This window comes from Pholis gunnellus, assembly GCF_910591455.1.
Source record: "Pholis gunnellus genome assembly, chromosome: 17".
Taxonomy (NCBI): domain Eukaryota; kingdom Metazoa; phylum Chordata; class Actinopteri; order Perciformes; family Pholidae; genus Pholis; species Pholis gunnellus.
This window is the reverse complement of record NC_136544.1, coordinates 793,590-816,672: the sequence shown is the minus strand read 5'-3', so window position 1 is coordinate 816,672 and position 23,083 is coordinate 793,590. Positions and strand designations below refer to the sequence as shown.

At 42.8% G+C, this 23,083-nt stretch overlaps 2 protein-coding genes across 3 annotated transcripts; both read right to left on the bottom strand.

Moving 5' to 3' along the window:
* Window positions 1-619: 619 nt before the first annotated feature.
* aldh3b1 (aldehyde dehydrogenase 3 family, member B1) lies at window positions 620-12,208 on the bottom strand. 2 transcript variants are annotated; one of them, XM_079177512.1, is made up of 10 exons: window positions 12,155-12,208; window positions 10,004-10,166; window positions 9,702-9,812; window positions 8,267-8,387; window positions 7,372-7,457; window positions 6,294-6,375; window positions 5,037-5,429; window positions 3,456-3,622; window positions 3,262-3,361; window positions 620-1,762 (listed from the first exon to the last, which is right to left on the bottom strand). In XM_079177512.1, the coding sequence occupies exons 2-10, from the start codon at window positions 10,163-10,165 to the stop codon at window positions 1,575-1,577; spliced, it is 1,410 nt and encodes a 469-aa protein (XP_079033638.1). In that variant the 5' UTR covers window position 10,166; window positions 12,155-12,208; the 3' UTR covers window positions 620-1,574. The 2 variants fall into 2 exon arrangements, with proteins under 2 accessions (XP_079033638.1, XP_079033639.1); XM_079177513.1 differs by lacking the exon at window positions 12,155-12,208 and adding an exon at window positions 11,379-11,559.
* A 1,594-nt stretch (window positions 12,209-13,802) lies between these two features.
* LOC306709464 (serine/threonine-protein phosphatase 4 catalytic subunit B) lies at window positions 13,803-22,083 on the bottom strand. The gene is made up of 9 exons (XM_079177628.1): window positions 21,949-22,083; window positions 21,014-21,272; window positions 20,547-20,598; window positions 20,397-20,447; window positions 19,062-19,163; window positions 18,791-18,964; window positions 18,512-18,638; window positions 17,590-17,779; window positions 13,803-14,972 (listed from the first exon to the last, which is right to left on the bottom strand). The coding sequence occupies exons 2-9, from the start codon at window positions 21,121-21,123 to the stop codon at window positions 14,843-14,845; spliced, it is 936 nt and encodes a 311-aa protein (XP_079033754.1). The 5' UTR covers window positions 21,124-21,272; window positions 21,949-22,083; the 3' UTR covers window positions 13,803-14,842.
* Window positions 22,084-23,083: the final 1,000 nt, after the last annotated feature.

The following is a 23,083-nucleotide window of genomic DNA, read 5'->3' as shown; positions in this document are numbered from 1 at the left end:
GAATAACAAATTAAATATTTTTTAGGCCAACCAGGAAGTTAGCGTCACACTGGTACCCTCGACACAAAAGCCAACGGGTTTATTCAGTTTAATTTTGGATTATTGCAGAAAATAACCTCAGAGGCAACATTTATGATACTTGCATGTTTTGTTCAGCAAGATAACCTTCACAAGTGAACACGGCGTTTGTTTTTTGGATGCATTCGCCAGAAGTGAAAAGCTAACGTTAAGCTAAAGACACGCTACAGCACGGTCGCATGAGCGCGGGTACACAAGCCTGCAAAGGCGGACTAGTCGGCGTGATTTTAGTGGTCTGTTGGCAACCGCCTTAAAAATGCCTCACAACTGGTGTATTTTTGACATATATCATAGAATGAAACGTGAAAACCAAACACCCATCGAATTCCAGACGAGGGAACCCAAAGTTCAGAAATGCTGACTCATGTCTGGGTTTTAGGACTCATTCCTGCAGCTCTATATGGGGAGTAGCAAAACATTCAAATAATTTGCACTAAAATTTAAAAATCAAAAAGATTTATATACATTGGTTTCCGGCTTTTTTTGGGGGGGGGCAACTTTTCCCTTTGACAAATACACATAATACCACACTTTAGACCTTTATTCAACTATTCCATTAGTACTTTTCCTGTCAGATATCTTGTACTGGAGCATGATTCTGATGACTGAAAGCCTGCTTGTGCTCCATCTGCACAAGTTTGAACAAATGAGATTTCGGCTTTAAAGACATTTCTTACACATGCAGGAGGGGAATGACATATTTAGTAAATCAACAAATCAACTATAACTCCTGTGGCAGCATGCGCCCTACAGTGTGAATAAATATTCATTTTGAGTGCTTTTGCGGAAGAACAGCGACTGAGACAGATTGCTCAGAAGATAAAAGATCGTATTTACAGTATTTCATGAAAAAATACTATTAAAACACAGACAAGAACACCACTGCATCTCTGCAGACACCAAGAGAAAATATTAAAAATGTACAATGATGTGCACACAATGGCAGAGTGGTTAGATCAAATGAGGTTATTAAAAACAATAAGGCTGTAAAAAAATGTCAGTGCAAGAGGATAATAGTAGGCAGGCAGTGGAATCACTGGCATTTGACATGTCTGAGCAAGTTTAAATGGTTTTATCAGTAAACTAATTGGGTTAACCAGAATACATAACAGTATGAGAAAAAGTGGGATTTTATTTTTTTGCAGTTGGGAGAAAATACAGAGTTGGATATATTCTTAAAGCACTGTAGATATAAAATCTTCCTTTAACAATAATGACAACTTCCCAACATATTAAAAAAGTAGGATTAATCCCGTTTCTCGTTGAATGTCCTAAACATTCACATCCATATGCACAATATTAAAAAGCGACACGCGACCGACACACACACACACACACACACACACACACACACACACACACACACACACACACACACACACACACACACACACACACACACACACACACACACACACACACACACACACACACACACACACACACACACACACACACACACACACACGCACACACACGCGCACACACACGCAACATCACATGAGCGAGCAGCTGCTCTTTGCCGAGGTGGTCCAGCGCAGCCAGCTCAGCTTGGTTTCTGTGTACGGCGGGTAGCGCAGGCCGTTGAGTCTCTCCAGAGCCCAGCCACGCAGCATGCAGGCCCGCCGGTGGCTGAACGTCTCGAAGCCCCAGCGGCCGTGGTAGCTGCCATATCCGCTTGTCCCTGGAAGGAGTGGGCGAGACCATAACGCCAGTCAAACCAGTTTTTTATTAAATGTGCACACAATGGCAGAGTGGCAAAACTTCAACGCTCCGGTCTCTCTTCACATTATTAATCGGGCTATAAATGACTTGGAAGCATCTTTAAGAAAGGCCTCTCTGAAGATGTTCTCTCACAGTGTTTAATAACAGGAAGACATCTAAAAATAAAGTAAAATGACCATTATTCATTTGTTCTGAGGCCTTTGTAGCTTAATTTGATTTGAGATAATGGTTCTCATACAGAGGGTGGGACCTTGAATATATAGAGTTGACCTAAACCACAATGTCTGCGTCCACATGTGTTGTAGGGTCTGCCTCACATAAATGTCATCATCTCTCCATGTCAGTCCGTAGAGGCCGACTGTACAGAACCTAATGCCGTCTGCTGGATTATGTTTTGCCAGTGAGAATGTGGCTCACTGTTTTATATTGATTCATCTTAGGAACGACTAGAATTAGCACCTCGCGGTAGTACACCTCCATATACCGTTAGACATCCGTGTGAAATTAGCATGTGAGTTCTTGAGTTATGGCCATAGACTGTATATACGAAGTGGACGTAGTCATCATGACGTTACCCATTGGTTTGTGGACTGCCGTTGTGAAGCCTCGAATTTTGCTGCCGCCTTGAACATCATGCTGTATTGAAGAAGACTTGAAACTAGAGATTAAGACCATAAACTCATGTTTACAATGTTTGTTTAGGGGATAAATCAAGAGAGAAGTAGAGTCATTTCCTCATAGACTTCTATACAACCAGACTTCTTTTTGCAACCAGAGGAGTCACCCCCCCCCCCCCCCCTGCTGGTCAGAAGAGAGAATGCAGGTTTTAAGACACTTCCGTGTCCATGGAGCATGGCTAAGTTAACTAGCTAGCTAGCAAACCAATGTAACGGCGTGTTGGCGATGTATAACGCAAGGCGAGAGATGTAGTTCCCTGAGCGGTTTCACACAAAACTAAGACAATTCGAGAAATCTACGACAAACTGCGACTTTCCTGACGTGCAAAATTATCTTTTTGAATTGACAAACATAATTTGTATTCATTCATGGCAAAATTCAAAAGGGATCAACAAAAATATTGGCCATTGACTACTGTACATGTTATTTACTGTACCAAAGCATTTATAAGTTTGTTGTTAGATTTTTATTATTCTGCTAATGTACAGTGGCAAAAAAATGGCAACCATATTTCCGGTTTGGTGCTTGGTTGCCAGCATGGCTACAACTTTTAAAAGTAAGTGTTGAGCCCTACCTGATGGGTTGTTTTGCTTGTTAGTAAATAATTGTTGCGAGTCAGTAATTAATTAGGTCATCTTAAATTTACCCAGGAATTCAAGATACAAAACCTGATTTTGTAATAACACCCAACAGTTCTCCTAAAGCCCACAACTCTCCAGCTGGGAGGAAACTTTGAGAATTAGGGATGTGGAGGAGCTTTATGCCAGCGTCACTACCTACCTACACCTCCAAAGGGCAGGGTCGGCAGGCACATATGGATGATCCCATCATTAGAGCAGAATCCTCCACTGCTGGTCTTCTCCAGAACAGTGTTTACCACCTTCAAAAAGAGGGGAGAACAATGGGACGTCAAATAGATAACACAATAAGTCCACAGCTACGATGCAGGACATTGCAGAGCTCTGTGTTCTTACAGAGGACTCGTCGGAGAAGACGTAGAGGGCTAGTGGCTTCTCTTGGCGGTTGATTAAGGCGATGCCTTCCTCCAGAGACGCCACGGTGAGGATGGGCAGGATGGGGCCGAAGATCTCCTCCGCCATCAGAGCGTCGTCCTCGGCCACGTCCACCAGCACTGTGGGAGCTGACAGAAGACATTACCACATTAAAGACATAATTATCATGCTGTGTTATCCCAAATATTTTGGAGAACAAAAAAAATACACAGAAATCAAGAGTTTTACGGTTCAAATGTTCTTTTCAATTCAGAAAGAGCGTTACTAATTATCCGACAGACTGAAGAACTCTTTTCTACAGAGAGGCATTTCTGTTATTGACCTGAACTGATAAAAATGGGGTCGGCAAAATATTATAAAAACAATAGACTGTATATAGTGGACGTAGTCATTGTGATGTCACTCATTGGTTTGTGGACTGCCATTTTGAAGCCTGGAGTTTGGAGATTTCGCCATCTTTGATTACAGCAGTCGCCATGTTGTGTTTTTTTTTCGCAATTGAACGGATGTTACCATATTTTGAATGAGGAGGAGTGACGTAGAGACGCCGTATACGGCTCTGGTAGCGGCAGCGACCTGTCAATCACAGTAATCCCGCCCTAAAACATACTCTGCTTTAAGGTCTATTTGACTCTAAATGGACCATCATTTACTAAATGAACATCATGCTGTATTGAAGAAGACTTGAAACTAGAGATTAAGACCATAAACTCATGTTTACAATGTTTACTGAGGTAATAAATCAAGAGAGAAGTAGAGTCATTTTCTCATAGACTTCTATACAAACTTTTTTTGCAATCAAAGGAGTCGCCCCCTGCTGGTCAGTAGATAGAATGCAATATTTAATACACTTCCTCATTGGCTTTACTCTGCAGAACCGGAGGTTGCCTCCTGATAAAACCACTTTTCAATTTTCAAGAATGTATTAGGTAACTTTGAACTTCTTTATGCCACAGTGTTGCCCTTGCGACCAATATAATAGAGGACCAAATATCTTTTGTTCAACATATTGGGACTCCATTTTTGTAGCGTTCAAATGAGGAAATAAACACAATCATCATCTTAAATAGGAGAAGCTTATTTCGTTAGAGATGAAACTCACTTTCGTGCAATACGATACACTCAGCGGTTTCAATGCTACGGTGTTACTTGGTCTGGTGTGACGGTGGCAAATATTCAGCTAATGCTATCTAGCTTTAGAAAGATAGCGCTACATAACTGACATTAGACACAGAGTCAGTTCTCCAATTCTCTTCTCTACCATTGCAACACTATATTATAGCATTTACCATTACCCTATAATTGTGACTTGTGGCCGCTGATACTTTACCGTCGCCCTCGTCCGTGCTAACTTTAACGCCATTCTGAGAAAAATGAACGTGCAGCGGTATTGTGTGTTTATCAACCGGTCAGCTCTGGGACACTATCTACAAAAGTGAACCTAAAGTCTGGACAGCAATACTTAATACTATAGCTTTTCTTTTAAAAATGCTTTTAAAAATATATGCATTCTACAGTTTTTGAAGTTTACTGCGAACCCACCTATGTACTTGTCTTCCTGGTCGCTCTCTCCTCCCACCACAACCTTGCCAGCGGACCTCTTGAGCAGCTCCATCAGTCGAGTCCAGTGTCGGGGCGACACGATGCGAGACATGTCGGGGCTGTTCTGAGGCTCCTTGCTGTAGAAGTCCTCCAGGGTCTGGCGCAGCGCGGGCAGCAGGGCGTCCCTTGTGTCGGGCGAGCACAGCACGTAGTCCGGAGCAACGCAGCTCTGGCCGGCATTGAAATACTTTGACCACACCAAGCGGCGAGCAGCGGCCGCGATGTCCACCCGGCCGTATATGAAGCACGGACACTTGCCGCCCAGTTCCAAGGTCACTGGGGTCAAGTGGTCTGAGGCAGCCCGCATGATGATGCGTGCCACAGCCTGAGAACCTAAAAAGACAGTGTCCAAAGTGGAAAGGGTTCATCCTCTGGCGAGCAAGACCGTGGTGAACGCTTCTGGTGTTGGATGGAGAATGGACCGACAAAAATCGTGATCCTTTAGTGCCAGTACTGGACCTGTTAAAAACACCACCGATGTATGAAGACAACATCTAAAGTTGCGCATTACTTTCGGTTGCTTATTGCAAACTAAGTATTTACATTTTTTATATTAAATCGTTTACTGTTTTACGAAGCCGGTTGACTGGATTGATTTGCACATAATTTGAATGAAAGGTGTGTTTCATCAAAAGGAATAAAATGATTCAAAGCAGAGAGGCTTTACGTCACCGTCCGGCTTCAAATTGAAATACAGATGTTCATTTATTTCAGAGGGGAAATGAACAAACACAGATTAAAGAGAGAGACTGTGTAACCTTAAAACAGTCTTACTCTTACTCTTGATGAAATGGTGTAAGAGTCATAAGCAATTAAACACCCTCAGTCAATTCAATACACTCCAGTAGCCTTTGGTGGCTAATGTTTATAAAGTAAAATTGGCTAACATTATTCTTAGCTTTAAGTAGAAATAGCTGTATACTGTTACACTACCGTTTAGCATGTTTCAATATTAGTAAATCAGGGAAATTCCTTGTGCCACACAGCTGAAATCTGACCAAAGATTTAATCATGTTGCACATTTGCACACCCTAAATTATTCAGTTGATATACAGACTTCTAAAGACTTCTTACCTGTAAGTCTGTTAATTGCAGAGCGATGATTTAGATCAGAGCATTTGTTTGTTGTATTTGTGATTTTTTGACCAGTGTAAAGGACGCACACATCTACAATGGAAATACAATGGAGACTCTTACCCGTGTAGAAGATGTGGTCAAAGCGATTCTGCAGAAGTGTCGTGGTCTCCTCTGCTGCACCACGAACAACTGTGTAACAGTCCTGCCACAATAAGAGTATCGTCTTACCGAGTGTCAGATTCACTGTGCCAAGCGCCGGCCGATCGGCACAGATAGATCGATAGATAGATCGATAGATAGATAGATAGATAGATAGATAGATAGATAGATAGATAGATAGATAGATAGATAGATAGATAGATAGATAGATAGATAGATAGATAGATAGATAGATAGATAGATAGATAGATAGATAGATCTATCTATCTATCTATCTATAACTCCTCTTTGTCAATTAAATGTTAGGAGTGTTGCACAACATGGACCTGCTCTGCACATCCATGCTTCCCCCCCCCCCCAACTCTCAAATATCAGGTTTGTTTTCGGCCTTATCAAGCATCTGTTTGGCTCTAATGACAACTGGCCATGGCCTTCTGTCAGATACATTAAGTGCAACATGTAAGGAACATTTGACAGAAAAAGAGAAACTTGTCATAAGCATAGAAGACTTTTCCCACTGCTTCACTAAGTAGTTCAGCCTGTTTTCGTCTAGCCTATATTTACAGGTCTATTCCAGGAACAAATGGTTCCAACCCCAATGACACGACAGACAATTATGTAAATTCTCATGTAGTTCCCACAAATAACTGAATGGTTCTGTATTGACTGCATTTCTTGGATAGTTTTAGAGCTCTACAGAATGCCTTTTGTAACAGTCAAAGCTTCTATTGAGGTTTTTGAATGAAGCTTTGAATGCCTCGTCATATTAAAAAAGAAGGGCAAAATATGATTTTGCGTTATTGTGGTTACACAAATGTAATTTATGGCGCTGTTAGATTGCTGCTAGACCGCAATCCAACAGCTGCGTGCCTCCCTTTGTGAGCGGCAAGCGAGAGCAAAATGTTTTTGACCACACTGAAATGTTGTTGCACTGCGTCACTCACTGTGTTCGGTACAGCCCTACATAGTTTCTGGATATAAACCACACTTACAGAAATATTATCAAGAACTTTAGATTGTAACTGAATTCGGTCTTTACCTGAGACAAATATTTGGGTATGAGCTCTGCCATCAGACGGTCTGTGTGGGCGCTGACCTCTGAAGGCTTGATGACGGCACAGTTTCCTAGACGGAGACACCATCATTCAGTCAGTAAAGACAGCAGTGATCGACTCGACACAAGTTGGGTCTTCACATGTTTAAAAAAGTGCTTTAATGCTGTTTTAAACCCAAATTAAGCTCCTTAGGCCTCTATTGTCCCGTTCTGATAAAGGCCACATTTACTAAGACAGCTCCAGGCTAAGTTTTTTCAGACAGCCTGCGTTCTACACGTTGAACTGGAGCAAAGTTTAAGGGCGTCCTTGTGGATTCAAAAGAGTTGAATGAGAACCAATAATTACTTTTTACAGAAGAATGAGGAAATGAATGTTGTTTGCCCTTATCAGCATCAAGTACAGACATGTTATGTTCTTTCTAGAACAGAATGTTATCCAGGTCTCGTCATGATTCCGACATCTGACAAACGAGAGTCAGCTGCAAACAACCCTCGTGTTCACATTCCATGATTTTCACGTTTCTGTGAACTTAGGTTTGATCAGACGCAGAATGAATACAATGCAGTTTAGCAAGAAACCCTTGAACTTCACCCAACGCATTTAGCAGCTAAAGAGCCAGTGTCAGAGCAAAAAGAGAAGGTGAGTGTTGGACTGACATTGAATGACATTGTTGCCTGTGTCTGCTGGATACAGTTTGTGAACAAGTTCAAATCAATGAGCTAAATGAGGCCCCAAAGCTCCACGGAGCTGAAGGGCCTCAAATGGGATTTGATCATTTGATTGTTTGTAACACTAAAAAAAGAAGACACAAATATGGAGCGATACAGCTTTAAGTCAATATATAGTGTATATTCTGGTGATCATGGGTGTGGATGATACCTGCAGCAATGGCTGAAACCAAAGGTAGGAGAAGGAGGTGCAGCGGGTAGTTCCACGGCCCGATGATCAGCACCACTCCCAGCGGCTCCCGCCGTACAAAACAGTCATCTAGCTTTGTGGCCTGAAAATGAACAAAGATAAGAAATGTATTATATCGCAAAAGAGAAAAAAATTAAAATAAACCTGATGAAATCACGAAAAGATAAAAAGAAAAGATTTTATCTGTCCCTTGTGAGTCCCACAACTTTATGGAAGTGCAATACACATTCAGCAATGGCTGAAAAATCTTCTTCTTTGAGGACCCCCAGTGATCTCACTTCACAGCTTAACTGCAGTGACGTAGAAGTGTACTCCAGGGTGTGTCAGTACACCGTGGCATCACATTTGAGTCACTGCTGGGTGTGGTCACTCTTCAGCCCAGCGCCGTGGTCATTTTTGTGAATTAAAAATCTTTTGGATTTTTGTACCGTTTGTGGAAATGTCTTCATGTTATTTTGTGTGACAGACAACTTTCCACAGTAAAAAAAAATAAAATTCTAAAAGGTACAAATAATCGTTAAACCCTACAACCAACTGGCCACTTCCAGCCCCGCCCCGTCCAACCCACTATGTAAATCCTCCACTAACTTACCGGTCACTCTCCCAATTCTCCCTCATCTCCCCCTCAGATCTCAACACCACGTCAATCATATCGCAAAAAATGCCTTCTTTCATCTCAAAAACATTGCCCGTCTACACCCCTCCCTCTCCTCCACAGCCACTGAAACACTCATCCTCGCCTTCATCACCTCTCGACTGGACTACTGCAACAGCATCCTGTACAGCGCATCCACCAAAATCATCAACACACTACAATACATCCAGAACTCAGCTGCCCATCTGCTCTCCCACTTCACCAGAGATCACACCATCCCAGTCCTTCAAAACCTCCACTGGCTCCCCATACAGCAAAGAATCCAGTTCAGGATTCTCCTCATCACATACAAAGCCCTCCACAACCCTGAACCCCTTCATACCTTTAGACCTCCTGCATGGACACGCTCGCAACCGCAACCTCAGATCCGCCGACGCCAACCTCCTTACCCCCCCCACTCTGACCTGGGGGGACAGGGCCTTCACCATCGCTGCCCCCTCCCTCTGGAACTCCCTCCCCCTGCCCCTCAGACATTCTCCGCCACTTTCAAGACTGCATTTAAAACTAAAATATTTAAATCTGCTTTTAACCTGTATAGTTTATTATGTATGTTTGTTTTGTGCTGTTCCTTACTCTTATGTCATCTATTTGGTTTATATTATAACTACTTCTATTGTGTGTAAAGCGTCTTTGAGTACCTTTTAAAGCGCTATACAAATAAAATGTATAATTATTAATATGTATGTATATAAAAGGTACTCGACACCCAGTTTTAATAAATAAATAAATTGTTTAACCCACCAGGTTTTTGCTGACGTACTCCGGCTGTATCCAGCTTGTCAAGTTAGCGATGGCAAAGTACAGCTCGTTGACCACGATATCCACCTCGGACATGATGGCCTCAAATTTTGGCTGACAATAAGAAAAGGGAGGTTAGTGCTTAATGAATCATAGCGGACAAACAAATCATATAATGTGCTTCAAACACCCTGCAAGTGTGCATGTGTGCCTTAAATGTACACATTTAGCAATAAGCAGTCGTAAAGGTAGTCAACGTGTGTGTGTCTGTGTGAGAGAGAGAGTGAGAGTGTACCATCTTGTACCTTTGCGAGGTCTTCGTGCAGTGCCTTTAAAATCTGCTCCTCGTTCTCTTGGATCATGGACATGAGCTTGTTCAGCTGAGTCAAGCGAAACTCCACCGGTATCGTGACGCCCGAACGAAACACCGACCGCAACCTGTCCACGACCTGGCTCTGGGTGTCCATCCTGTCACATGGAACATACAGAGAAATAACATTTCTCCTCTCAGGTAACTTGAAACGAGTACAAACAAAACAACACACATTTGATAAAATAACAGCCAAATGATTATCACAGCAGTTTTGATCAGCTACTATGAAGGAAGTGATTCTGACACTAGTTCGCTTACATTAGCTGAATAATGAATTAAATGTCTTGTTGCATATGTTGTGTACTTATTATGTTTTCCTTTGTACATTTCCCAAGATGATCGATGCAGCCCTGTGGAACAGAAGGCCTGTTGATAATCTCAGCAGGATGACGTTGTACTTGGCCGTGCCCGTTAAGTGTGTGACGGACTGGAGGCCACCTGTTGTTAAGGCTACCGATGTGACATTCATCCGCATTTACTCCGCACAGTGTTGATGTTGGCAGCTAGATATACGATTTGAAGGATTTTGTCTCAATGCGCTCGTTTTTTTTTGCGCACAGTCCATGGTCCTTTGTCTGTGGTTCATGATCAGTGGAATGTCAACCAGGCGGCAACCTCCGGTTCTGAAGAGTGAAGCCGATGCGGAAGTGTCTTAAAACTTGTTTTCTCTCTACTGACCAGCAGGGGGCGACTCCTCTGGTTGCAAAAGAAGTGATTGTATAGAAGTCTATGAGAAAATGACTCTACTTCTCTCTTGATTTATTACATCAGTAAACATTGTAAACATGAGTTTATGGTCTCAATCTCTAGTTTCAAGTCTTCAATACAGCATGATGTTCATTTAGTAAATGATGGTCCATTTAGAGGGCGGGCTTACTGTGATTGACAGGTCGTTGTCACTACCGGAGCCATATGCTGCGTCTCTAAGTCACTTCTCCACATTCCAATTATGGTAACTTCTGTTCATTGATTACCAAAAAGAAAAAAACAAAGAAAAAAAAAAACCACACCTGGCCACGGCTGTAATCAGAGACGGCGAAGTCGAGGCTTTAAAACGGCAGTCCACAAACCAATGGGTAACGTCACAATGTCTACGTCCACTTCTATATACAGTCTATGATATCAACTGACCCCCACTTACAGAACTTGATTACTTATGTTAATGTAAGGTACCCAGGTCTGTTCTTAGATACTACTGGCACTACTTTAATGGAACATGGATGCTGACGTGGGGGATGCTAATTATGTCACTCGGCGCCAGCAGTTCCATCGAGTTTCTCCAGAAAAGCATAAAAAGCTAGACTCACAAGTGTCCTCCATGTGGGAAGATGGTATCGCTGCTCTCTTTATCTCGTCTCTTGGCCAATATACCGGATTCCACAGAATTTCGAAAGAACAAATGCCGCGACAAAACCCCGTTGCCTTTTCTCTCCCGAGGATGGAAGATGTTGATCAGACTGATGTTCTTAAGGGGTTGTTGGCAGGTTTCCCTGTTCACAGAGAAATGTCTCCATCTGCATGATCTTACACAGTCGTGCAATTTGGGCAGCAATATGTTTTACATAGTTAACGGTTGTTTGCTACTTTATTAAGCCTCAGAATGTTAAATACAGATATTTTAAAGATAATCATAATGGAACCAATTAATATGACAATGCAATTACATATTACATATATTCAAATGTATTCTGGGGTGATTATAGTTATTCATATGATTAAGTAATCCGGATTAAGTTAGGGCTATAATTACTACCCAACCCTTATGGGTAATATAATTAAGAAAAGCCTCATATTAGTTAAAAAAATACAAATTAAACAGCAGGTAAATGAGACCGGGATCACAACAGGGACAACGGGATGCATCATTACAGTGAACCAGCGCGTGCGGAGGAAGCTAGTTTATAAACTCACAGGTGCTAATTGTTATGCAATAGTAAATATATGCAGCCGCGCGATGGCTGCGCGTGGCCAGAAATACGGCAGACCAAACGAAACGCACGTGTAACGTTGTCAAATGTATTTCACAACTATGAACAAGCTAATTAAACCAAACATGAATCTCAGAACAAACGCGTCAATCTACCTGTTGAGTTTGTGTCCCGCGCCGAAGACACACCGAAGACAGTGAGTTGGTATTTCCGGGTGTTGGCTCTGATTAACCTGCCGGTCGACTGCGCGACATGAGGGGCGGGAATGTTTTGGGGTTGATCCAGACAAACCAGCCTTCAGACCAGTCAGGCGAGAGAGCCGTAGCCCAGCTGCGTTGGTTTGGTTTCACCGTCGGCTGGGACACGTGTGTGTGTGTGTTCCCACACTCTGGTGAATCTATCTGCATCAATTAATGGTGGAAATGCCTTAAAGTATGTAAATGAACGCTCATAATTCAAGGCGACAGGTGACAACTCAAAATATAAAAGAATTATGAAATATATGGCTTTAAATTTAAAATATATTATTCCCCCGTGGATCAACATTTCTCATCAGTCAGTGTGATGACTGATGAGTCATCATATAGGCATGATTTACCCATGTCCTGTTTGTCTTTAACCTCTTTAAATGTGCATGTGGCACTTGCTCAAAGGTGCATTTATTCATTTGAATTCATTTATTTAAAAAACTGATTTAAAGCTCTCGTGTTTTTTCAGCAAGACTTCTGCTCGTTTAAAACCTTTCTGCACATTGAAAACAAGTTGGGTTTAATGCGAACAAGCTGGAACAAGTACAGGATGGGACAGTTCCGTCCTCCCAGGACAAGGGACATGTCCCCACTGGTCCATAACCGGTGCTCTTACCGTGGCTTTGCGTGTTCAGTCCGGATCTCTGTGTGTGAACAATGGTAATTATTTATACTAATTGTCCACGCATTAGATAGACTGTACAAACTTAACTGTTCATTGAGCTGTAGCAGTTTGCCTGAGGCGACGCGTGAACACTCAACCCAACAACCTGTTTTATCGGTTGATCCACTTTTTACCCGGATCGTTCAGACGGTTCTGGGTCTCGGTCACAAGCTTGTATTTCTGTCCATATGTGGGCACGTCTATTACTTAATGACAGTCTTAATAGTTTAAATAAATGCACTAAAAGACACAAATTGTCATGGAGCAAGGTGGGACATGATGGTGTGTTCTTTCACACTACGTATCTACATCTGCAGACTGTCACAGTGCACTGGAAACTCTGATAATATCGCATCTGTTCGGCTTCTGACAGCAATGTTCAGTTGTGTTATATGGTTTTATCTGAACTGACCCTGAAACTCAGTCACGGATCAGCACTAAAGAAAGAAGGGAGCAAATAACTTTGAGAGATCCCTGATCACGTTGTTATGCAGCTGATCGTTGATGATCCATATTGGCAGATACAGATCTATTTTTGTTTGGTTATAGCAGCTAGTCTACAACGAATTTCAACCACTCTGACGTCTGTAAAATACTTTGTTATAGTCATTTAAAGTGGGGTTTTCTTCCTAAAACAATTCAGATTAGGAAATAAAAGATTGTATTTTTATGGGTTAAAACAAATATTGTCAGTAGTTTTAATGACTTATAAGAGCTAATGTAAACAGCTCATAATTCATCTCTAATATCCATTTATGTTACTGTGAAAACATCTTCCAACAACTACCAAACCGCGAGGGGGTGCGTACCAATCGACAGTGGTCCGTTACACCACTAGTATGCAGCCAAGGTGGGTACGCGCGCCTCATTAAACCAAACCTGAAAAAAAACTGAGCATTGATACAAAAACTTTATTCTCACAATATCAAAATTGACAGACCTACAGTGATTTGTAGATTAAAAGGAATTAAGAGAAAACGATGAGTATAGTGACTCCTGTCGGCCAGGCGCTGCGTGTGTTAAATAGTGACGCACATAACTGTTAAACAGAAACATAAGAGCAAAAAAAGTGGGGGAATAAAGTCATCTTGCATTTAACCCCGACAGCAACAATTATACAAAAATCGGAAAAAAAACAAAGAAAATGTATGCATTGAGGGAATTCCTCGAGGGACACTTTGCCGATTTTCAACCAGCTGTGTGTGTGATTACAGGTTCGGGTCGACACACACACACACACACACACACACACACACACACACACACACACACACACACACACACACACACACACACACACACACACACACACACACACACACACACACACACACACACACACACACACACACACACACACACACACACACACACGGAAAATCAGCAAACGTTTCCATTTAAATTCTACAATTGTTTAACTTCCTACATTAAAAACGAAGAAAAAAAACTCTTTCCAGATACTTCTAAAAACTAAATGACGATGTTTGTCATGGGAAAAAAAACACTACCCGAGTGGTGAAGCTCAGGTCGAGGGGGGGGGTTGTATCTACAGCGGGCGGAAGGAGAAATGGAAGAGGAGGCTTAGGGGAGAAAGGAAACGATGGAGGAGAAGTGACAACAGTCATGAGGCCCAGCGTCCACCCTTCACAGTGACTGTTCCGTCAGCCTCCGGGCAGCGCGGCAGAAACCCAGCTCTCCCAAAGCTGAAGAGGAAGAGGAGGAGGAGGAGGAGGAGGAGGAGGAGGAGGAGGAGGAGGAGGAGGGAGGGGGGGGGGGGGGGGGGGGGGGGGGGGTTGGCAGTTTTTGGTTGTTTTTGTCTAACTGCTCTGAGTTCAGTCCGACAGGATGATGGAGGAGGGCGGCTGGTGTGAAAAGGTACCGGAGGAGCTGTTTTTTCCCCGACACATCGTGGCTGTCCACTCAGAGAGACTTCACAGGAAATAGTCGGCTACAGGCTTCTTGGAGGGGATGCCTCTGGTCTCCTGCGGTGCCGCCTCGAATATGATGAACTCCCGCTGTAGATGCTCGTCCAGCTCCAAGATGGCCGCCACATTGCCGCATCTGATTGTGTAGAGGTAGGGGGAGAAAGAAAGAGTGTTAGGACACTCGCATAACTCGCAAATTACAGAAAACGAGGCTGTCTTCTAGACCACACACTGAAGAATCTCTCGGCCATGATGAACTCAGCACCTGCAGACACAGTACTGGTTGGTCGCGAGGCGCATTGACGATGAGCCGGAGCGGCTTTTGGCGGTCAATCCGCCCAATCCCAACGTCCCCCGTACAGCCTCAAACCCTGAACCCTCAAGGACTTACTGACGTCACCTGTGAGTAGGGTTGGGTACCGAAACCCGGTGCCAATATGGAACCGGTACCTATACGACCGATACCTACCGGACCGAAACGCAACGCAGATTTCGGTGCTTCCTTTCGGTGCCTGAGCCGATTGAAATACTTTTTTTTAACACTACTCTGATGACTCCGTCCTGGCAGCAGGTAACGATAGCTACCGTTTGTATAGCTACAGCAGCTAGCTAGCCATCAACCTTGTAACAGAGAAAATGCCGAAAGGTAAACGGTCAAAAGTGTGGCTGTTTTTATTTTGAAAGTCCGTTGCTCACTGGCAGCGGTGGAGGAATGGAGACTACTGGACATCGCTGCGGTAAAGTTAGCAGACACTCAGGTCTCCGTGGTCAACTCAGCAGACACTTACATGTTAGTGACCTATACGCTGAAATTCACGGTAAACGCATTCAAACAGCACAGATCGGGAGCGAGCGAAGGACTTTGAAAGTTAGCGGAAAGATTTAACGTGAGACAACATCCGGTTTCTTCAGAGGAACATCCGATTTTCAGAATAAGATGCCAACAAAGTATGAATTAAATTCACATTAAGTATAAAACATGCTACCTGCATCTCGTGAGTTAAAGGGAAAATACACCTAAATTGTGCGTAAGTGTGTCTTTATTCTTTGATCGCTGGGTAACCATCATCACCTCTGAGTTACAGCATTATATTGATGAACAGTAGAGCTGCATTCACATGCTCTGTCATGAAGACGACACACATTTAGATGAAACGTGCTGAAACATTGTATTCCTGTTGCACAGCAGTGGAACGTTTCACATGAAGTCACACACTGAGCACAGATAGTGAAGAGATAGAACTGCTCTGTGTAAAGGGAATACTGCTGTTAAAAAGAACCTTATTTGTTTAAAGTGTTTGCAAACCAAATGTAATTGCACTTTTGTTCATATAGCAGTACTTTTAAAATAAAAGTGCACAATACACTACCTTTGAATTAATTATTGAACTTTGCCATAACAATGTGATTAATCGTAAAAATTCCATGCGATTAAAAATTGTAAACGTTGCCCAGCACTAATATGTATAGTATACTTTAAACAGTTAAATATATTGTTAAATTTGACTTGGCAATAAAAAAAGTATCGGTTCAGGCACCGTTTAGGCACCGGTATCGTTTTAAAAGTATCGTTTTAGCACCGGTATCGGAAAAAACCCAAACGATACCCATCCCTACCTGTGAGTGGTTGAGTGTGAGAGGCTGTGAGGGCTTGAGATGGTGTAAATAGGAATGGGACAGTACTTTGCTGCAACATATCACGTTACCATGAAAACGACAACAAATATGATGTATAATTGTGTGTATTTATTTTACACTTTGTACGTCTTCCAGGCTCTTTCCTCACAAGATGAAGTAACTTCATATCATTTATTTACTTGTTTTTGTCAAAACAGCTTCAATGACAAAATCAAATATTTTATGAATAAATAAATAAATACTCTGATTTCATGTTTTCTTTAACCCGTAATGTTTCAGAGTAAATGTAATATTCCAGGCTGAACACACATGAGCCATCCTTTGTTTACCTTTTTTATTTTTACGTCTCCATGCTTCTACTGGTTACCATGTTTAACATCACATTGCAATGAATTGTGGGTAATTCCCTGAAGCATTGTGGACTTTGCTGACTTAGGGAAAGGATTCATAAAGGGCTCAAAATGTCTGCGAGAGAGCCTCAAACACTCGATGATTCGACAGTGGGACAGAACTAAACCCTCACGGACTTCACGGGAGCGCGCCTCAAAGTCCGTGAGGGGGGACGTTGGGATTGGGCCAGTATCAACACCACCGAATCCTCAGGAATAGCTCCTCAGCCATAACCCATACCTGCTTACATCTGGTCTCTTTTGAATGGTAAGAAGCTAAAGAATACGAGTTCATTGTAAGTAAACTAAATTACCATTCAGGGAAAAATGCCGAAAAATAAATAATTTGAATCCTCGCCTATTATAAAAATCTAAAGTTCAAAAGGCAACATCGCCGTTAAAATCAAGATCCCACAGACAAAGAAGCAACTGAACGTCTGACTCGTTGAAGTCAACTGGAACTATAAATCTGAAGAAAATACACTGAAATAAAACATTGATACAATAAAGATATACTCAGGTGGTCTCACTGATACTTACTGTTAACTAAGAGTTTTACTTCAAAACACTATTCATGTTCATATAGCCATGTGACATACAGCACATCTCCCAAAAACATTGAAATAGCAATAAACACAAAGAATGATGATGTGACTGAAGAGCTCCATGTGTTGACATTCTGTCAGTTCAAACAGGGACCATGTGAGTTTCGCTGTGTCGACATACCTGTAGCAGTAGTTGGGTGCCGACCACACGGTGAGCACCGTCTCGTTGAAGTGCCACTTGTAGCCCTCCATGACCAGCTGGTGCGCTCGACAGATCATGTGGATGTCGTTGGCGGCGTTGAACTGCGCCACCACGTCGCTGCCGAACAGGTAGCCGGCGCCTCTGGGACTCACCCCCCACCCTGTGGTGTCTGAGGGGGAGAGAATAGCAGTCAGGTGAAGATCGGCTTCCAAGGACACGGTTACACGCTCGTCTTTTCAACGGGACTTCTGTCGCTCGATCGCGTCGGCACGCATTAAATGTCAAGTGTGTACGCTGCGAGATGGGAGCATTGGGATCCGATCAGCCAGACCACATGCCGAGGTGGGCCCGGCTCGCATTGAGTTGGGATCTCAGTGAGGTGTGGACAGCATGTTGGCACAATCCAGACAATTTATAGAATGTAGGTGTTACATCGTCTTCTGGGGATGGAGCCCAGCTGAGACCCGAGCCGGCCTCGAGTGCTTCATGTCTCCTGCCGCTTGATAAAAACCCAACATTCCCCCCATTCTGTTGCTTGACCAAAAAAGATTTTCTAAATAAAATAACAACGGAACTTTACTTTGAAAAATATTTAGGAAATTAAGAAGCATTTATCCACCAATTTACAGCCGCTCCTTTGATGTCAAAATATATATAATCACTGTCCGACCAGACAGGTCGCATTGAAGTGTGGACACATGCTCCAATCTGCCGCATCCCATGACAAACATCACATTGTAAAGACAAGTGCAACCACGGCCTAACACGGCATCGGGCAAAGGATTGCTGTACATCCCACTACACGTCCGCTCCAAGTTTTCCCTTCATGTTTCCATGAGCAATCACAAACATACGAGTTATTAATTCAGCATTTAAACGGCTCGACAGGATGCCTGCATACCTTCAGGGTCTGACCACAGGAGGTCACACATGGGCCCGTCATGGGGAACTTCCTGTTTTCTGTCAATGGTCCGGATCTGGTCCAGTGTCTGGATGGAGGGAGACAGGCCGCCGTGCACACAGAAGATCTGAGGGACAAAGGGGGGAAGTGTGTCAACTCAACGGACGGAGCTCATATGACGGCATATGAACCGAGAAGTTACTCAACCAGCTATCAGAGTAGTGACACCACCACGGAATCATTTCCTGCATCCAAGTTCAAACGGAAATGTTCTCTCACCTTGCCGTCGATGATGGCGGAGAGGGACAGGTAGTCGAATATCTCCGTGCAGTACCTCCAGACCGTGACCGAGCCGTACTTGCGGAGGCACTCGTCGTAGAAGCCGTAGACCTGGGTGATTTGCCGGGACTCATGGTTCCCCCGGATCAAGGTTATCCTGTCTGGGTAGCGCACCTGTGGAGCAAAGAGACGAGCATGAGGGCGATGCCATTTCTCAAAACCTCTTTTTCATAAACACATTTGTGAGAAACAAAATGTATATCGAGTGTACCTTAAGGGCTAGGAGAAGCAGGAACGTCTCCACACTGTAGAAGCCTCTGTCTACAAAGTCGCCCATGAAGAGGTAATTTGTCTCTGGGACGTCGCCACCCACCTATCACGTGAAAGGAATCCAGACCAAGTGGTTAAACAGTGTTTATGTACATTTATAGTAGGACCTGACCTGTATCAAGCTTGACCTGGCACCAGTTAGCCAGGAGTGCTGCTCAACAATACAGAGAAAGAGCCCAACAACAGACTCCATCAAACTACTAGAGCATGTTTGAGACCCACCATGCTACAAGACTTATCTACTCCTCACTTCAGAATCAGATGTGGGCATTCTCATGACAAATCACATTAACAAAAACAAAACCTCCCTTTTCCATGTAGTACAATATGATTTGGATGCAGCAGATATTTCAGCATCAAACAGGCGGAACAATGCCACTGAAGTACTTAATGGGCTGTCATTAACTGCAGCTGTAAATATGTCAGACTTTTTTTAACCGACTGAACTGCAGTCTGCTGAACACAGCATTGAGGAGAGGACAGGAGAGGTTGTAAAAATGAGAATAGCTTAATATATAAAGCAGGTTAAACTGCTTGGAGTTCAGAGGGTTAAAGAGCGTTTGTGTGTTTTTTTAGGACATTGCTGATGGTGCACTGGTGTTATCACCGTCTGCAATGAAGTAAGGGATGACATTTCAAACAATTATCAGGTTGCGATCATCATAATAGTATCATGATGAGCAGCTAATCATTCTTTATGACGGCCGTTCAGTATTGTATATTCAGCGTGTTGCACTTGAATAATGTTAACGTGTTGAAATACAAATGTGACAAACAAAGACCTTTACAAATCTGGAACATTAATCCCATCTTTCGTGCAATTCATTTGCACGTCACTATATTTTTTTCAAGCTGCTGTGTTTCTCATGAATATTCACACAAAACCTGAATATTACGTTTGTTAAAAGCGACGTAATATGTGAGGACGATTTTTCTGAGCTTTCGCACTGAGAATAAAGGCATCAAGCAATCACACAATAAAAACTATACTGGACAACAACAGGGAGGCTCCTTATTACAGACCAAGACGGAAAACTTTATTACTCCTTTGAACTTCGACAAAGGCAGTGGAGACCAATTCCACTCCTTCCCTAGACATATAGACCACGTAACTGTTTGCCAGAGGGAACTCAATAGAACAATAATAAAGTTTCCATCTCAGACAGACTGCTAGACGCTTTTCTGGGTCAATGGGTCAATTTATTCCCCCAAGCCCACAAAGTGTAAAGGCCTCAAGTCTGCAGTGAGTAGTGTATAAAAAGAAACGGAAACTTACTCTAAACAGCTCCTTCAAGTCATAGAACTGACCATGTATATCACCACACACCTATGAGGGAGAAAAAACAAACAGGAGAAACATTACCACATTTAATCAACTTTTGGTTCAATCGTAAGCAAACAAGAGCCAAAAGAAAAGGTGACTTACCGTGACAGGAGAGTCTACTCTCTGAACATTGCTTTCTTCCACCAAAATCTCTCTGAAAACACACAGAAATAGGTCAACTTCCTGTTTGTAAGTTATTTCACAGGGAGGGGGGAGACATCCCAGAAAAAGAAGCCCTCGAGCTGCTCCCGGGTGTCATACTACCCACTTATTCCAAGCGGGTTTTAAGATACTATCTTTAAGTGGGTTCTGGAGAAAATAAAAAACGTGGGTATTGCCTTGTTTTTGTTTAATTGGTACATCATGGGGCATTCAAGAGTCAGTTTTATTGACATCACATTTGGCATGCATTGTATCCCCCCTCAAGATTAGTGTGTGGTAAATATTGTATACAACATGTAGTAGAAGGACGCAGCTTAATACATTGCTTTAAACTGCGTCTTTGTGTGATGCATGGATTCATCTAGCAAGAGTCAAAAACGTCGGATGAAACACTACTAACATATTACCTGGCTTTGGCACACAGTGCTTTGACTTCGTTTTCTTTAATGAGCTCACAGCGTCTGAGCTGCTCTATCTGTCGGTCCAGGTCGCTGATGTCCCCCATTGTGACACACATAGGGAGAGCTGCTCACACACTACGGTCACACACACACGCCGGGGTCAGTCCAAGAACCGGACAGCCACAACACACTCCTTCCTCGGAAATAGTCAGGGCCCTTTAACACCCGCACGTCCGCCTCTGGCTGGGAGGTTCAGAATAAGAAACTGAAATGGAGGAGAGAGAAAAGGCTCAACAATTCAACAACGAATTTGAGTAGCAGGCTAAACAATGCAACTTCATTCACATTAGCGGAGAAGCAGGTTTAGCTAACGTTTGCTAACCTAACTACTTGTTAACTTGAACTTGAGTTGCTAACTAAACGATAAGGTTATTTTATTCATAACAATGGGAAGTTGACGTTGCGTTATTTGTTTATTTAACGTCACAGTGAATCCAGCTGAACAATGCACCAGAGGAAACTGACGTTATTCGTCCAGGAATGTGAGGCCTATGGGCGTAGCGAGCTAACAGTTAGCACGCTAGCTTACATCACTGCTAACGACGTCAGCGAACAACTGATCTTTTGATAACTTAGCCAACCATTTTGATTGGGAACTTGTCCCAATGGTTAACGCCAATGTCTACCAACTTTATCCCGGAAAAACTGCACACGTTTAGCGTGTTAGTGGAAATAATTGACATATTCAGCTTGGTAGCCGAAATGCTGTACGTTAGCTCGCTAACCACGGCTGTCGGGACACCAGACGGCGTCAACACTGGCTAGCACTGGCTAGCGCTTCTCAGCTAATGTGGCGAGCTAGCTAGCTAACGCTAGCAACACACATCACAACGGATCACACAACGCCGCCAATTCGACGAAACCTGAGTAGGCGTACATACTGTTACGTGAATGATATCAGAACGGCGGCAAACAAAACATGTATATGTTTCATTCCAGGGAATTGATCCACCGGCTCCTCTTCTTCCCCCCCCGGTAACTATCGTCTTTGCCGGTTCACTCCTGCCGTGCTCATGAACACGAACGACTTGACTGTAACTTCCGGTGTAGGGAACGCGCACTGCTCGGCGCAGCCTGGGTTGAGTGCGTGGAGAGGACAGTTCACAGTTCAATGAAATGAAGCGTGAATGAAGACGTTAGGGATCTAATGGTGAATTAAAGTCCCACTCCAGTCAAAAATGTATTTTACAATCTTTGTGAATGAGTATGCGCAGATCAGATCACAACCAGCAGGAAACCTGTGACGTAAAAGCTGAAGCCTCCAGCGCACTGAGAATGGATTTCTCAGTGAAGTAGGAGATTATATATGAAAACCAATATTTGTAATTTCATTTAAAGGAAATGTACCTTTCGTTGTGGATAAAAACACCAGACAGAAATTATTATTCAAAGCAGTTTTTTTTTTTAAATAAGCATTTCTAAAGCGGATCTCTAAAGGTTATTTTTTGCTACACAACCACATAATTCCAAAAATGTTTAACTTAACTAAATTAACTATTAGTATAATTATGTGAAAGCTTGAGCTGGAGATCAATCAAGATAAAATTGTCAGCAATTTTGATAATTGATTAAATCGCTTGTAATTTCTCAAGTAAAAATACCCAAATTCCCCTGGTTTCAGCCTCTTACTTGTGAGGATCTGCTGCTTTTCTCTGTGATAAAAAACTGAATATGTTGGGCTTTTGGACGGTTGTTTGGACATAATTAGCAATATGAAGTCACATTGGGCTTTACGGAATTATAATGGACGTTTTTTCACTATTTCCTGACCGACAATGAGTTGATTAATCAAGAAAATAATCATCAGGTTCTTTGTTAATGACAATAGTCGTTAGTTGCAGTCCTAATGGCTTTGAATGAAACCTTTGATATAATAATCCAAAGGTAGGGGGCAGATGTGTGTGTTTGAGAGACTCGCTAACAGATGGTCCAACTTTATCATTATCATGTTGTGTCATTTCAAATGGCCAGCAGCAACAATCACAGTATCCTACTGGCTAACTGAATAATGAGAAA